General features: G+C 36.9%; 1 protein-coding gene across 1 annotated transcript in view; it reads left to right on the top strand.

Moving 5' to 3' along the window:
- The window catches only part of TFAP2D (transcription factor AP-2 delta), a 53,375-nt gene that overhangs the window by 14,619 nt on the left and 21,346 nt on the right, over window positions 1–17,410 (top strand). Inside the window, exons 4-6 of the mRNA XM_059699650.1 lie at window positions 226–391; window positions 560–678; window positions 13,043–13,184. Of these exons, the coding sequence (XP_059555633.1) occupies window positions 226–391; window positions 560–678; window positions 13,043–13,184 (427 nt within the window). The remainder of the gene's footprint in view (window positions 1–225; window positions 392–559; window positions 679–13,042; window positions 13,185–17,410) is intronic.

Genomic DNA, 17,410 nt, shown 5'->3' with positions numbered 1-17,410 from the left:
GATAATCTATCATAAACATCTCCAGTAGATATTTGAAAGACAAAATGTTGAGTGTCATTTGAAAGGACATCTACAGAGCAGCTCTGAGATGATTCAGCTGATGTGCGTGTAAGGAAGGTGTGCGATGCATCTCTGAATCCTGAAAAGAGCCTTGGTGTTAACTGTCTTTCATGCAGTCATCATCTCTCACTGTCATTAATATACAATATGCTTTTTCCTCCAAAGGTGGCACCTGTGTGGTCAACCCCACAGACTTGTTTTGCTCTGTCCCGGGCCGGCTGTCCCTTCTCAGTTCTACTTCCAAATACAAGGTGACCATTGCGGAGGTAAAGAGGCGCCTCTCACCACCCGAATGTCTCAATGCTTCACTCCTCGGAGGCATTTTGAGAAGGTACGTTAAAGTTGTTTCCCAGCCCTGTGGGTCTCCGACACCACGCTCCCCAACCCTCAACTCTTACATCGTCTGTCCCATGTTGAATTCCTCAAGTAGTCAAGAGTTCTCATATTTTCCCTCAGAATGTGAATTGTCAAAACTTAGTGTTTGCTTGTGTTTGGACAGAGCAAAGTCCAAGAATGGGGGCCGCTGCCTGAGAGAGAAGCTGGATAGGCTTGGCCTGAACTTACCCGCAGGAAGACGGAAAGCAGCCAATGTTACCCTCCTCACTTCCTTAGTTGAAGGTATGGCTTTTCAGCTCTGCAGAGTAACGATGGAAGGTTAGCAATTCTTTGAAGCACAGGGTTATTACATTATGCTGTCTAATTTTTGTCTATGCCAGTGATTTTCAACCTTTTTCATCTCATGGCACACAGAAATTCATTACTAAAATTCTGCGGTGCACCAAAAAATATATTTTTGCTGATCTGATAAAAAATAGGCATAATTTTGGTTCATTCACACCAGACAGCTATTATTGTGTTGGCTATTGTCGTTTTATTAATTTGAGAATCTAAGGGAAAAGAGGTCAGTGCCCTTGACTGAATAGTCAGGTATTGCGTGTTTTAAAAATTCTTGTGACACACCGGTTGAAAATCGCTGGTCTATACTGTTAAGCAGGATAGTTAACAGTTAGTTACAAGCGAAGTTTCCAATTCATCTTAATAATTACTAAATTGCATTTAATATAAAGATCAGATAATTCATAACATTATTTAATTTATGGATCTCAGCAATAATAGGGAAGAATGCAACAATGGAAGATTGAGGTACTTTAATAAGTATGCCCTAAATAACAGCATCAAAAATTGGCTGTACTATTGTCATTTTTATTATTGTTTGTTTTAGAGTTCTGATCAATTTGACTTAAATCATTGTAACTCAGTGCAACATGATCTATAGGGTAAATAATAATTCTTTATAAAGAGTTCATGGGAGTCTAGGCATGATACTGAGCCTGAGGACACATCATTTGAATCCTAGCAGACATCTATCTCCTAAAGTACCGTGCAGTTCCATGGCTTATGGGTAGAGAAACTGAGTTACAGAAAAGTTAAGGTTAACCAGTGGGGTAGAGACAGAGGTAGAAATATATTCCCAGAAGTTATTCTCCCCCCCCCCCCCTTTATCTTTTGTTTCTTCTATGAGGACTAAACTTTGCATAGTCTCATTCAATCTTCTTCTAAGAAGAGGTATTATTGAAGTTTTGTTTTAACTCTGTGGGGGAACTTTTGAATGTTAAAGGAGGGTTCTGTAACCCAGAATGCTATTGTTTTAAATATGAACAAAGAGGCTTTTTTCCAAGAGTCACTTAAGTACTCCTATGGCACTTTTCTTGCATTGGTTGCTCACTTGTCTACAAGGCGCTGTAGGAGGTGAAAAGTAAGTGACACACAAAAACAAGCATCCTGTATTTTTGCGGATTACCAATGCATACCACTTATTGTACAACTTTGTGAAGTAGCGTGTTCTTGACATTTGTCTTGGCAAAATTGCTTTGGTGACTTTGCTGTTAACCGTTATATTTGCATTGTTCTCTAATTGTAATAATAACAACTACAACAATAATGTTATTGGCCACTAACATTCACTAAGTATTACTGTTACTGTATTCTCTAGCTGTGCTGTGTTTGCTTGAGTGAGTTCATACTGCAAGATGACATGTGGTACAAGGAGTTGACCAGTCATCCACTTCTATGGGTTGGGGGACTGGAAAGAAGGGCAAAGTAGAAAAAATGACTAAGGTGTTGATTCTAAAAGGAGAAAGATTTCTGCTCAATTTAAGTGAGAACATCATTAAAATTATAGCTATTTAACACAACAATTGTTCATGATGTCATAGGAATCGCATGGATAGTGGGACTTGATTGGTTCTTACACCCAATTCTGCAGTGGAATTGACTGAGAGGTTTATTTAAAATGCTTGGACCCCATCCCTTAATCAATTGAAATCATTCTCTGGGGGTATGGCCCAGGCATCTATATTTTTTAAAAACACCCCCAGTGATTCTGATTTAATGAGGTTTAAGGGTCATTGCTCTGTTTCCTGAGATCCTTTCCACCACATAGGATGGACTGAGTATGAATTCTCATGAAATTTATAACTGATGTGAAAAGTAAAGGCCTTAAGAAAGACTTTTCTCCATGGTGTCTGTGAATATACTGGGCAGTACAAACTGAAGAGCCATAAAAGGATATATTCACAATTCTTATTGATTTTTATAGTAGCCAAAAGCACTGGAGTATCCTGTGTGGGAATTGTCGATCGATGCTAACACAGAGGATGCAGGTTAAATATGTGAGCTCCTAGGATGATCTCGTGGTCTTGCCATATATTCCTTCAGCTGCCTCTCACAAAAGTACCTAACTTGTGTTCTACTCATTTGGTCTCTGCTTACAGAGGAGTCACATCAACCTTTGCTGATGAAGCTTAAGATTTTATTCTTCCCAGATACAACTCAAATTAATTAGATACATTTGAAGTCCCCAAAATACTAATGGTGTAGAGAAATATATCTTTGTTGTTGTTGTTGAATTCCAGGCACTTTGATGGAACTGAGGAAAAGAGAGTTAGGAGCAAAGGGACCTTTTCCATTACTCAACTACTCACATATTACATTATGATCCTCAAATGCACACTGTATCACACACACATACACACACACACACACACACGTTTTAAGTTTCATCACTAACTGCTATGTTTTCTGATATTTTTATTCTATTCCATATATTTGCTTTCTTTTTAAATGCTGATTGTAATCCCACTAAATTTATTTAAAGACTGTTGAATCTTGGGTCATGACCCACAGTTTAAAAAAACAAATTTTAGAACATGAAGAGAGCTTTACATTTGAAGAACAAAGACATTCCACCTGAATTAAAACAGGGTTCATTGGGCTAGTGGTGACAACTGATGGCTCTTTTCCAGCCGGCAAGATGCCATGTGCTGCGTCAGGCTCAGAGTCCTTGGAATCCTCTGGGTGATGCCAGCTGTATGCAGAATAATGGTGACCCAACTCCCATTTATCAATCTCTTGGATATTGAAATAGTTGATGCTTCTCTTTAGTTCTTTTGTGACCTTGGTTCTTTCTGTGCTAACATGGGTCTGATTCTGTTACCTCAGGTTTGTTTTGCTTGTGCAGTGTTAGGTGGTACGTAAATTAAAACCTCACCATGTTACTAGTTGGTGTGAATATAAGGCTTTGAATTAATCATGTCTCTGGGTAATATTGTTCCTCTTCAAGCAAACATTTTTGTAAAAGCCAGCAACATTTTAGATTTTTTTTTCAAAAAATTTAAAAATCTAGATTTCTATTCATCAAAAATGGTCCCTCAGCTTTCTTATATTCGCTAAAGGCTTGGTCCACAGATTCGTGCACTGGTGGGGTCCCTCGCCCTGGTCTGCATCCTCTCGCAATCCAGGATCCCTCGGGGGATGTCAGAGAGTAGGTTTTGGCCTGATCCCTGCAAGCCATCACTTGAACTCTCTGACAATACTTAGTTGCCCGAACTTAGGATGGCATTACATCTTAGTTTGTTTCTCTTTTCTGATTATCAACAGTGTCTCATGTAGTTTCAATAGGGCGTCCATTTAGTCATTCATTCAGTCAGTTATAAGATTACCCTACAAACCCTTTTTTTCTAGTCCAAACATACCAACTAAAGGTAAGAGAAAGGAATGCTATCACTTGGTGCTATTTCCCTGTTTTCTTTAGTACCGAGCCTATGCAATTGCATTGCCAGGAAACCAGGAAAAAGAACAACCAACTTGACAATGAATTCTTTCCCATAGAAGAGGCAGTAGCAAGTGGAGGTACATCACATTTGCTTGATGTGTGATTAGTTCATGGCTTTTTACTTTAAGAAGAGGTATTGTTCACTGCTTGAGGCTTCTAGGATTCAAACACTAACATTCTTTTGCCAAGAATTTTGATAATGCATGCACAGCGCATGCTTACCATCAGTTGCTCTTCTCAAGGGATTGAGAACAAAGCTGATAGTCTCATTGCCTTTTATATAGGTGCCACAGTGGGTGTTTAATGGACTGTGGAGCTTAAGGCTAGTTTCCAGGGACTCATGGCAATTATAGGCCTGAAAGGACTATCATCCCCAAATAACTCCTCCACTACCCATTTCAGACATCACATCCCACCTTGTCCTTCCTTTGGGATAAAGGTTTTCAGCTTTCTTCTAAAACTATACATGATATAAAAAGGATAATAAATGGACTCTTTGTCATCATAACTCTAATTGGTGCTTGTTTAGTCAGACAATCCCCTGGAACACCTCAATCATGAGGGTCTCTGGTGTTCCCATTGGCACCCAAACGCTCTAGCATTGGGCTGTGCATTTCACAGCTATCAATGGGATTGGGCTCAATAGAGTAATGCTAGTAAAGCCTGTGTTACACATTCATTTCAAGGTCTCGGAAAATGGCTCCCCCCCCCCCCAGGCCAATAGGTATTATTTCATCTGTAAATTTCTTTTTTCTTGTTTTTAATATATTTTTATTGATTTCAGAGAAGAAGGGAGAAGAAGGGAGAGATAGAAACATCAATGATAAGAGAAAATCATTGATCGGCTGCCTCCTGCATGGCCCCTACTGAGGATCAAGCTCGCAACCCGGGCATGTGCCCTGACCAGGAATCAAGCCATGACCTCCTGGTTCATAGGTGGACGCTCAACCACCTACCCATGCCAGCCGGGCTATAAATTTCTTATTCTAAGTTATAGAATAATTTCTATCTGAGAGACGCTGCTTTGATAAATGGTATTAGTAAGAACTAGTATTTATCAGAATTTTCAATAATCACAATGAAACAGAGATTGTATCATACAATGTTATGAACAAATAGACACCGTCTTAGATGATCTTAAATCATTTACTTACTTCCTAATATTACCCGAATCTATGATTTCATTCATTTTTAGGGGGAAGAGGTTGAGGCAGAGGAAATAGGCTACCACACATATGACTTTGTGTTTGACTATGTGTTCAGAGTGTCCTTACATTCCCGCTTCTCATGGTGACTGTGGCAGAAAAGGCAAATGTGTTGAAGCCACTATTGCCCGCTTTGGTCCAGCTCATTACACATTGTTGTAAGCTGTAATGCTCACTAAAGACATGTCTCTGCATTATTTTCCTTGTGATTCCATTTTCTTTTTTCTGTTACTGTCATTCAAAGTTTATGCCTCAACTAATACGCTTTTCAACCACTCTGTTCTGCTTTTCTCCCAATATTCACATTTATCAACATTCCTACGTGTTCTAATAAAATTGCAATTGTTATTATTGATGTCTAACTCCTACTGAGCAGCAGTGGATGTTTTGGAATGGCTCATGCTTTAATTTACAACAGATGTTTGAGTTTAGAATTAAATGTAAGAACAGGGCCAGAGAGTAAGTTTGCTTTGAATTCATATAATTTTAAATAGATAATTTATACAAATGGTAAAAAATACAAAATTTGAAAAAGAATATATAGTGAATTACCTCCTTTTTTCTTTGTTCTTCAATCATTCAGTTCCCCTCCTGGAAGAAAACAAATGTCATCAGTTACTCTATTCCTTTCCAATGACATATGAGTATATGCATGGGCTTTTTACTATACGCACTTTCTGCTTGTTGAGTTTTTTTTTTCTCATCTTATCTTAGTGTTCTTTATTTTTTAGTGATTATAAGTTGTCCATTCTTTAAAACACTCATGGCATTCTATTGTTTGAGTGCATTGTAATTTATTTAACCAGTGCCCTACTGAATTTCATATAGGTGTTTTTAATCTTCAGCTATTACAAACAGTGCTGTACAATGAGTAACCTCACACTTAAATGTAAATAATTCTGCAGATATGCAAGCACATCTACTCAATAAATTCTTAGGGATGTGTTACAGGGCTAAAAGATATTTACATTTGTAATTTCAGAAGCTTATGGAAGATTGTTCTCCGTAGTGGTTTTAAATTTAGAATCCCATCAGCAATGGGGGTAAGAAGTATTGATATGGTAGTACTTCCCTCTACTATAATCCAAGCAGGACACTGTCAATTTTTTAATTTTTGCTAATTTGATTGATTATAAAAAAGGCTACCTACACTATGAAGGAAGATGAGTTGTGTATATTTTTAGGAAAATTTTATGAGCTTTTCTATATGTTCATTTACTTTATCCTTATGGGATGAGTTTGTATATTTTCCTCATTGATGCATAAATACTCATTATATATCAGAAAAATTGGCTGTATGTCTCTGATATGAATTGTAAAGTTTCTCCACTCCTGGCTTTGGTTTATCTGTTTGCTGTTTGTCTGTTTGGTTTGTTTGTTTGATTTGTTTATGTCTATGTCCTGCAGAACTTTTTGATGTTAATATAATCATATTTCTCATCTATTTCATTCCATGGCTTTTAGTTTGTATTATCATACTTTAAAAGGCCCTTTTTAAAAAATCCCATTTCATCTTCTAATTACTTTGTGGTTCTTTTTTATGTTTAATTCTTTGATGTATCTAGACTTTGTTTTGTTGTTGGATGTATGTTATAGATCCAATTTTATTTTATTTTTCCTCATATGGCCACCCAGTTGTCAACACACTAGGTGTTGATAATCCATTTTTTCCTCACTAGTATGAAAAGCAAACTTAATCTTACGCAAAATCTCCCTACACAAATATACTTTTTCAATAGACTGATGGCTTTGTTTCCCTAATATTGCTGTCTCCACTTCTACCATCACATGTTCTTTTTTTTGTTTCTAGAGTTTATACTATATCAGCCAAATAATAAGGCAGAACTTCTCATGCAAGAGCCCAGATATAGGCGTGGACAGTTTAATATTACCTCTGTAATGACTGCCTTCCCTTTGAATAAGCCACAGATTCCTTGTATTTGGGAGAGACGTATAGTCAATTCCTACATAATACTTTCCCTTAGGGCAGTGGTTCTCAACACTGGCTTGTGATTACTGCAGGAGCTTTCAAAAATGCAGGCGCCCTGACTCCAGAGAATAACTGATATGGGGTAGAACCCTGACTTAAAAAAAAAAAAAAAGGACACATAGCCCAGCCGGAGTGGCTCAGTGGCTCAATGGTTGAATGTTGACCTATGAACTAGGAGGTCATGGTTCAATTCCCAGTCAGGGCATATGCTTGGGTTGCGGGCTCAACCCCCAGTGTGGGGCATGCAGGGGGCTGCCAGTCAGTGATTCTCTCTTATCATTGATATTTCTATCCCTCTCTCCCTCTCCCTTCCTCAATAAAAATATATTTTTTAAAAGACACATGAACCATAAACTCTCAGGTTATGAAAGTAGCAAGGGTTGAAAAACAATGCCTTCAACTATAGTCTATTAAGTGGCTCTACTAATAAGACAATATACTCTATTTCTATGGGTTTGCTATATATTTTGCTCTTTGTAGCAATTCTCTTTTGTTCTACCTTTTCACTATATGCTTTGGAAAGGGTGCCTCACAAGACTATTATTTCAATTAACCAAAAAATATATTTCAAAGCTTTTTCATTGAACAAATGTTCACTGAGTACTTATTATGAATTAGATGCTGTGCCAAGTGTGGAATGGTGAACAAAATTATCTCTTTGAAAAATTAAGTGTTGGCATTCAAACAAAATCATCATTAAGCTAGGGAACCTGCCACATAATAAGGCACCTGTCTATATTTTACACTGTATGACATATAGTGTTGTAGAGTACATTGCTTTCAGAATACTTTGGGGAAACCTATAACAGATATATTAACTTTGTCCTGCAACTCTAGGGTTTACTGTAGCTGGATATCATAAGATAATTTATTTTTTTGTTTTTAATCCTCACCTGAGGATATTTTCTCCATTGATTTTTAGAGTAGAATAGAAGGGCAGGAGGAGGGGGAGAGAGAGAGAGAGAGAGAAACATTGATGTGAGAGAGACACAGCAATTGGTTGCCTCCCACACACACCTTAGTTGGGGCTGGGGATTGAACCTGCAACTGAAGTATGTTCCCTTGACCAGGAATCAAACCTGTGACCCTTTGGTCCAAGTTCAGTGCTCTAGCCACCGAGCTAACCGGACAGGATGTAAGATAATTTATTTAATGTAATATCCAGGTTTAAACATATTCTCAGATTTGCTTTCTAATAGGTACTTTCTTGAATAATCCCAAAGGTAGACTTAATTGTGCTCTTGCCCAGTACATGTAAATAAGACTGAAATCAGAAATATGTGACTGGGATTAAACACATATGAATTTTTCCATTTAGTTAATAACATTGGGTAGTGCAATACTAAGTTAAACCTGAATTGTTTTTAAGGCAATATTTATAGTGATAGTTGGTAAGAATTATCTAGTGAATAACAATGTAGAAATGTCCTTTAGTACAAATTAGTTTTAGATATTGATATTTAGTTGCCTAAAGTACACTTCCCCCTAAAATACAATAATTTTAAAAGAAGGAATAAGCCCGAATGACCATATAAAAAGTTGAAAATCAGGTGTATTTCCTTTTTGTTAAAAATGCATTTAGATCTGCTTCTGGTAAAATACTGTGGGAATCCAGAATCTCAACAAAATGAGCAATCAACTCTCCTCAGAAAACATTTTCCCATTCACTTTCTACTTCCAGGAGGCATCAATTATTGCCGTTTAATTTTTTTCTTTCATTTTTCACTTTTTGTTTCTGAGTGGGAAATATGAGTGCCCTGTAACCAGGGAGCAAACCCTCTTCTTATGTTCTTCCATATTCTGTCATTTTACTTGTGCCGGCTTTTTGAGAGAGTTACTCAATACGTGCCATCAAGTGGTGCTGTTATTATGGAAACATTGAATATTCCTTCATGGTTTCCACTTTTTTAGAAGTGGTGGTGTAGCCACATAGAGCCGAAAGCCTTGCACTTGGGATACTCCTGTCTAAGCATTAACACCAGTCCCCAAACCGTCCTCCTCAAATGTATCCTCCTCCTACAGTGTTCTTGGAATGACATGAAATACAGTGGGTGAACTTGCTAAAGTTAGCGTAGGGTTCAGTTGAGTAAGTAAAGAAGGAGTGGGGGCTGGTTGTCAGGTGGCACAGTGCACTGAAATAAAGGAATAGCTTAAATCTGTTCTGGAAAAAAATAGAAGAAGAAGAACCAGGGCATTCCACCTGTCTCACACAGAAATAAGGTGGGAGCAGCTGTACTTGTGAATGCATTTGGGGGTAGACAGTAAAATGTTTTGGGCCTGTTATGGACCACACTTTTCACTATAAGTTACTGTACTTGCTTGTTGCCCATGTGGGTGTGTTTTGGGGTTTTTTAAAAATTGATTTCAGAGAGGAGAAAGGGAAAGGGAGAGAGTGATAGAAACATCAATGATGAGAGAGAATCATCTATCAGCTGCCTTCTGCATGCCCCCTACTGGGGATTGAGCCAACAACCCGGGCATGTGCCCTGACCGTGACCTCCAGGTTCATAGGTCGAGGCTCATCCACTGAGGCACACCAGACAGGCCCATGTGGGCGTTTTGATCCACCACAGAGACAGGGATGCTTGTAGATCTCTATTTTCACGAACCAGTCAAATAACCTAGCAATTTATTCCTATGCTTTTGTGATCCTGACATTTCTATATTTTTTAAACCTGTTGACTCTAATATATCTGCTGTACAGCATTTAACTATAGATTTGTCATCCTTACTGAACATCACGTGTGTTTTAACTCACAGATCCACTTCCTCATTCTTTCTTGGGTCCTTAACACACGAAGCTTGGGTGGCACGATGCACACATTTTAACTACGTAGCAGAGTGTCTTCACTTGCCACCTCTTTTGATGCAGCATCACTGTACATCCAGTAACAATGTTACATCACAAGCAGGAGGAAGCAGTAAACAGAACTAAGGAAGGATCTGGCTGTCAGGGTAAATGTAAATAGCAGCTGTTCCAGTCAAACTGTTTTTAAAGCGACCACACGGTGAGAGCTTTGCATAAAATGGGCCAGAACTGCAAAAGTGACTATACTATATGCCATTATAACATCCTTTTAAGGAAATATCTTTGTGCCATTTTTTTTTGCCAAATATGCACACATGTCCTCCCCTAATTGGTTAGGGTGATAAACAGGGTATTAAGCACTTTAAAAAGATGGCTTGTACATTGCAGTGTTATGCAAAACTGCGGCCCTTCAAGAACTAGCACTACCCAGACTAATCGGTATAGAGACCCTTCCCATTTAGTTATGTCACCTTTCTATTTAAAATGGAGGAAAGAAAATGATGTTTTCTGGCACATGAATATAAACATCTTAACTAAGATTTATATGTTGCAGCTGTGTTGAAACAGAATACAGAGGGTAAGGGGGATCATGATGAGATAGTCTGCCAAACATTGTCTGATCTAACATGTTTACCTCATGGTAATATTTATACTATGTATTGAACTAGACTCTTCTAAGACCTAGAACAGGACTTCTCACATTGCAGAAATAATGATTTTTTAAAAAGTTGTTAAACACTCAGTGAATGGCTAAAAAGAACGAATGACAACATTAGTGTCTATTGATAACGTAAATAAAAATTAAACACACTTGCATACATACGAGTCTAATTTTAATGCTTGTTTAATATTTGTACACATAGAAACTTCATATCAGGATATTAACTTATCTGCATATAAATGTACTTTTCTGTCAAATAAACAGGACAAAACCACCACCAGTTTCTCTTTACGCAATAGGTATAAATCATAGAAATAAACCAGCATTCAATAGTTTTCAGCCTTGTTCCTCGTTAATATACATCAGGGAAAACTTTTGAGATAAAAGCTTTTAGGAAAAGACTATAAACAAATATTGAACCGATTTAATTGCATAATGCTGAAGTCTTTAGGGAGATGTATACTGAGGTTTATAATTTACTCTGAAATGCATCAAAAATAATATGGATTGAGTAGAAAGGTGAGTGGATATTGATAAAGCAAGTAAAATATTAAGGGTGGACATATGTTTGCAATATGTTTGAAAAAAAATTCTTATGAATGTATTTACTTTTTTCCCCTGTAGCATTTTTAGTTGTAATAAAGGCAAGGTGTCCAAGAATAATTTAAGATAAAATTACTCTTAGGATTATATTTTCTCAGTTAAATATTATCCTAAAATGTTTTCCTGTTTTCTATTATTGGTAATTTTCTTTGTCCTTAATTATAAATGAGTTTCCCAACCTGAAAAATTATTATTTTTCATTTCCAGAGAAAATGAATATATTTACTGAGCAAAATATATGAAAGTTTCATTAATATTAACTAGCCTATTTTGTATATTTACTTTGTATAACTATAAACTATTCCTACTCTATAATAATATTAACCATTTTTACTTCTTTCTGGTATTAAATTATCCACTACTCTGTTATTCTATGAGTATAAAGCAGGATTAAATCCATTACATCTTAGACTATTACTCTGGCTAATCACCATACAAACATCATATGATTTGGACATCAAGCCTGACTTTTGAAAATTTTTCATGGCAAAATTTGATTGACCTGATGGCTGTTAGATGACCACCTCCTTTGAACTTACCTGAAACATTTTATCTCTAACACTCATTTGATACTTGTAAGACAACAGCTTGTATTATATATAATGTCAACTATGTCAACAAACATGTACAGATTATAGATATTACTTCTATAGGTGCAATATAAATTATAAAGTGCTAATATAGTGTTTTTGTGTTTGTTGTTATTGCTGTGACTAGTATTTGGTATGGTTGTCACTTTCCTATAAACAGGGCTGATCTTTGATGTCCTTTTATATCCCCCATTACTCTTACCTAGCACTGTACCTTGAACAAAGTAGGTAGTGAAAGTTGCTTTTTAAATGTTTTTAATGGTTGAGTAAGTGTTGGCTTGATTGAGCTTTAAAAATACTGTTGTTTTCCAGACCAAAGTCCATCAGTAAATCTTTACCAATAAACCATTTTTGCCCCATGTCTTAAAAATGTACTTGGGTTTAAGATTTTATGAAAGAACCAAGGTTATTTATGATTTTATTATACTGATGAAGCATCAAATGTTTTGTAATGTACTTAAGAAGCATCATTAGCAACATAATGATATGAAACCAATAGAATTCATTTATCTCACTTTCCCAAGTGTTCCAGCTTCTTTGGAAAATCATTTAGACCCGTTGCCAATATTTTGATAGGTCCCCTGGAAAAGATAGCTGAATATTTCGGATATACTGAGAGTGGGCTGTAGGTTGAGCAGCAACAAGATGACGTACCCACGAAGCTTGTTCCCCAGGCCATTAATTAATGCCCCTGACTCTCAGATGATGTCAGTCTGGCCTAACGGCCAGCGCCTCAAGGGGAGTCAAAACTCCTAGACTGCGGTTCTGGGTTTCCCCCTTGATTTTCCACATACCCCTACCTGCTAAGTAGCTTTTGTTCCTCAGTTTCTCCTCATCATACCCATCTTACTCCATCCCCCCAAAGGTCCTTTCCCTGGGATTATTCAGAATGAACAGGAAAAATGATCCATCTGACCACAGCCAGGAATGAGGCGTGAGGAAAATATAAGGCACTTCTCTTCCTGAGTTCGGTCAATCCTGAGAAACTGACTTTTATTGTCTGCCAACAGGGGAGGCTTTACACTTGGCGCGGGATTTTGGCTACACTTGTGAGACAGAGTTTCCAGCCAAAGCCGTAGGAGAGCATCTTGCCAGACAACATATGGAACAGAAAGAACAGACAGCAAGAAAAAAGATGATCCTAGCGACCAAGTAAGCCAACGGGGAAGCCCCTATGCCGCTTTATTCTCCGTGTTTCCATTTTCTATGAAGTGGGGAGGCACTCGGAAAGAGAAAACACCTTCATAATTTCTTATGGTTTCATGGTGCGTATTCTAAAACAGAGAAATCCTTCTCCCTGTCCTCCTTCTGCAGGAATGGTTGTATAACGGTTCACCACTACCACCACAGCCGCCGTTAACATTCCAAACACAAGTCCATTTTCTTGGGAGCTTCTGTCACTCTGTTGAAGTGTCTGGGAGTCAGTGTATTCAAACTGATGCGGAGGTCTTGTTTTCACACGAATACATGTTAAAAGAACTTGAGAGAAGAGAAGTACTTCCATATTTGTCAAAGTTATGCTGAGGCATCTGCCGTAGAGTAGTAGCTTCAACTTGGGAGTTGTATTTTCTTTCTACCTGGGATCTAAATCATGTATATTATGTTAGGTGATATTTTGACCTTTGACTTCAAAAATATTGTGAAAACATGTACTTTTCTTTGATTCTTCTGCCCATAGCTGAACATTTGCAGACATTAAATATCAAGCAAAAATTTAATTCTCTAGTTTCAATGACCTTATTTTCCATGAAGTATACAGGCCATAAACGTCTAGAAATTAGATCAGAGCCTTTATAATTTTTTCTTTTTTGGTTATTTATATCCATCCATCTTCTTATTAAATAATGTGAAATGAGAATTAAGAATCTGAGACAACCTGGCTGGTGTGGCTCTGTGGTTGAGCGTCGACCTATGAACCAGGAGGTCACGGTTCGATTCCCAGTCAGGGCACCTGACATGCAGGAGGCAGCTGATCAATGATTCTTTCTCATCGTTCATGTTTCTATCTCTCTCTCCCTCTCCCTTCCTCTCTGAAATCAATAAAAAATATATTTAAAAAAGAAGAATCAGAGACAATGCAGTTATAGCAAACATATACAGTACTAGTGGTCATCAAATTAAGTAGATAAAGTAAAGGATGTGTAGGAATAACACACTTTTTCTACAGCTTACCAATAGATCCAACATGTGTTCTGAGTGGTTTCTACTTCACTGATGGTAAAGCATTGGCTGTTTTTAATTAAAATACTCAGAGTTGCCCTAACTGGTTTGGCTCAGTGGATAGAGCGTCGGCCTGCAGACTGAAGGGTCCCAGGTTCGATTCCGGTCAAGGGCATGTACCTGGGTTGCGGGCACATCCCCAGTAGGAGATGTGCAGGAGGCAGCTGATGGATGTTTCTCTCTCATCGATGTTTCTAACTCTCTATCTCTCTCCCTTTCTCTCTGTAAAAAATCAATAAAATATATTTTAAAAAAAAATCTACAAAATTCAAAATTCTTTGTATGAGAGATCCAATTGCTGACCTGCATTGGCTCACATATTTATTTTTATCTCTGTGAATAACAGATTTACTTGTATTTAATTATATTGCCAAATATATAATTGTATGAAGGCCCATTGATTAAGTGTCATTAGCCTCCTGATTTCTCTTTATTTCTAGTGCTTAGTTGACTAACCAAAATACTTTGGTGTAATTAGATAGTTATTTATGAGGAGAGATAAAAACTGAATTAGAAAATTTGTGAAATCTAAAAAGTACTGGATAAAACATGTATTTGATTTATGGAGACACATTTAAACGTCTTCCTTAAATTTAGAACTAAATATGATTAACATTTGATCTACATAAAGGTAAAGCAAAATAGTTAACAAGTTTTAATTGAGCTTTACCATACCATTAATCATCAACAGGGGAAATATAGAACTTTCAATTCAGACATCAGCTAAAAATTGTGTCCTTAAGGACAATGACGTAAGTGACAAAGTTAGAATTTATGATTCATCGAAGATCATCTTTTGTTACATAATTCATAATGTGACATTTTGTTTGAAGAAATAAGAATATTTCTTATTGTAGCTTCATAAATAAAATTTTAAATAAGAATGAAACTAGGCATAAAAATAATAACTTTGTGTCATAATGAGATGATGATGATAATTGCCAAGAGGATATCTACAAAATTATCATCTCTTTTTAAGTCTAGAAGCTTTCCTAAGTCAGTGAATTAAGCAGCAGATTCAAATATCTAATACTGAGAATTCTGAAACTCCTGATATAGCTTAATGCATGGTGTCATTGAATTGCTTAGCAAAAGTTAAATTTTTCCACATTTTTGCCATTTCCTCATTTCTTTTTTTTTTTAAATATATTTTGTTGATTTTTTACAGAGAAGAAGGGAGAGGGATAGTTAGAAACATCGATGAGAGAGATTGATCAGCTGCCTCCTGCACGCCCCCCAGTGGGGATGTGCCCGCAACCAAGGTACATGCCCTTGACCGGAATCGAACCTGGGACCCTTCAGTCCTCAGGCCGATGCTCTATCCACTGAGCCAAACCGGTTCAGCTCCTCATTTCTTTATCAACTTAAAAATTAATCATAACTTGTTGTATTGTTAATATAGTTAGAAAGTTGATTTACTACCTTATAAATTAGTTTACTCAATTTTCCAAATATTTCCCTTATCGTAACACAAGAACTAAAGCAATGTTTCAACCTTCATTTTAATTTTTAATATATTTAAACCTAATAGAAAATTTTTAAAAACATATCTTTAAACAACTCCAATATGTTTTTATAATAATGGATCATACTGATGGACTGCCAGATAGCAATTCATTTTGCTAATCTGAAAAAATGATAGCATCAGTCTGTATTTAAATTTTTAGGTAGAAATTTCCTTAAAACAAAGATAATATAGTCAACTGTTAAGTAACACAGAGCACAACAGATAATGATGCTCACAGATGTCATCATTTGATGCCATTAAACACTTACCTTGAGTTGCTATTTATCTATTAAAAATAGTTTACGTACCTGAAAGTCAGCCAACTGAGTCTAACTCAGAACAGAGAAAGTGAGAACTTCAGATCAAATATTCTCAATGGAAGTACAAACATGCCAGAGACTCAGCAAAATATCTGCAGGGGCCTGTGGAGGATCCTGTTTTCTTTAGGGCAAATAAGGACTTACCTCTGTTCATTGGTTTTTCCTCTCCCCATGATCCTCTTTACTTCCCCCTGTGTTCAAAATGACCAAGGCAAATTCTGTGAAATGAAGCAATATTTGAATACTGGCTATAAACATGAAGCTCATTGTTCATTAAAAAAAAATCTTTGTAAGAATTCAATACATTTTAGGCACCTAATAATAAACAAGACTCCACTGATTTTAACTCAGTGATAAATTATGTGTGCTTCAAGATATTTTGTCATTTCCCCCCCTAGCCAGTTTGGCTCAGTGGATAGAGCGTAGGCCTGCGGACCAAAGGGTCCTGAGTTCAAGTCCATTCAAGGGCATGTACCTTGGTTGTAGGCTCCTTCCTGGACCGAACCCTGATTGGGACTCGTGAAAGAGGCAACCAATCAATGTGTTCCTCTCACACTGATGTTTCTCTCTGTCTTTCCCTCTCTCTTCCACTCTCACTAAAAGTCAATGAAAAAATATTCTCGGGTGAGGATTAACAACAACAAGATATTTTGTCATTTTCTCGTAGTTTTTTGTTAATGACACAAATGCTTTGGACAGGAATTGGTGGCTGGGACCATGGAATAACAATCACTTGGAATAAATTGGCCCTTTCATACTTGTCTTTGGCTACATGGATAATTATCGTCAGGGCTACATGATTACATTTTATGACTGCCCACTGTTAATCCAGACAAGTGAATCAATTCACTAGCATATTATCCTTTGAATGTGGAGTGGCCTCACTTTAGAAGATATATTCTTTTCAGCAACTTCCGGGAAGTCCTTTCCTTCACTCTTTAGCTACTGCATTGATCTAGCGTTTTGTTGCCATTGTTTTAAAAAATGTTTCTGTATGTTTTGCTTCTTTAGAATATATCATTTGGAGTATGTATTGCAAAGCCTTTACTTTTATACACCATACATGGTAATGTGGCAATTAAAACTGAAACCAATGATCCGAAATCATAATCATTTAAAGTAAGGAAAACAGCAAGCAAATGTCCTTACATGGAGCATGACAATCATTTTTGTGAGGCTAGTGGATGACATTGTGTATAAGTAACCACATCAAATATTAAACTACGAATTTAGTCTACAAGAGCCTGAATTATAATGAAATATTGGGAAAAGGGGGATTTTCCAAAGTTCACTTGAATCATGGTTCTGGAATAAGCCTATAACTTGATTTA

Source organism: Myotis daubentonii, chromosome 6 (genome assembly GCF_963259705.1).
Source record: "Myotis daubentonii chromosome 6, mMyoDau2.1, whole genome shotgun sequence".
Taxonomy (NCBI): Eukaryota; Metazoa; Chordata; class Mammalia; order Chiroptera; family Vespertilionidae; genus Myotis; species Myotis daubentonii.
This window is presented reverse-complemented; position numbering and strand designations above follow the sequence as displayed.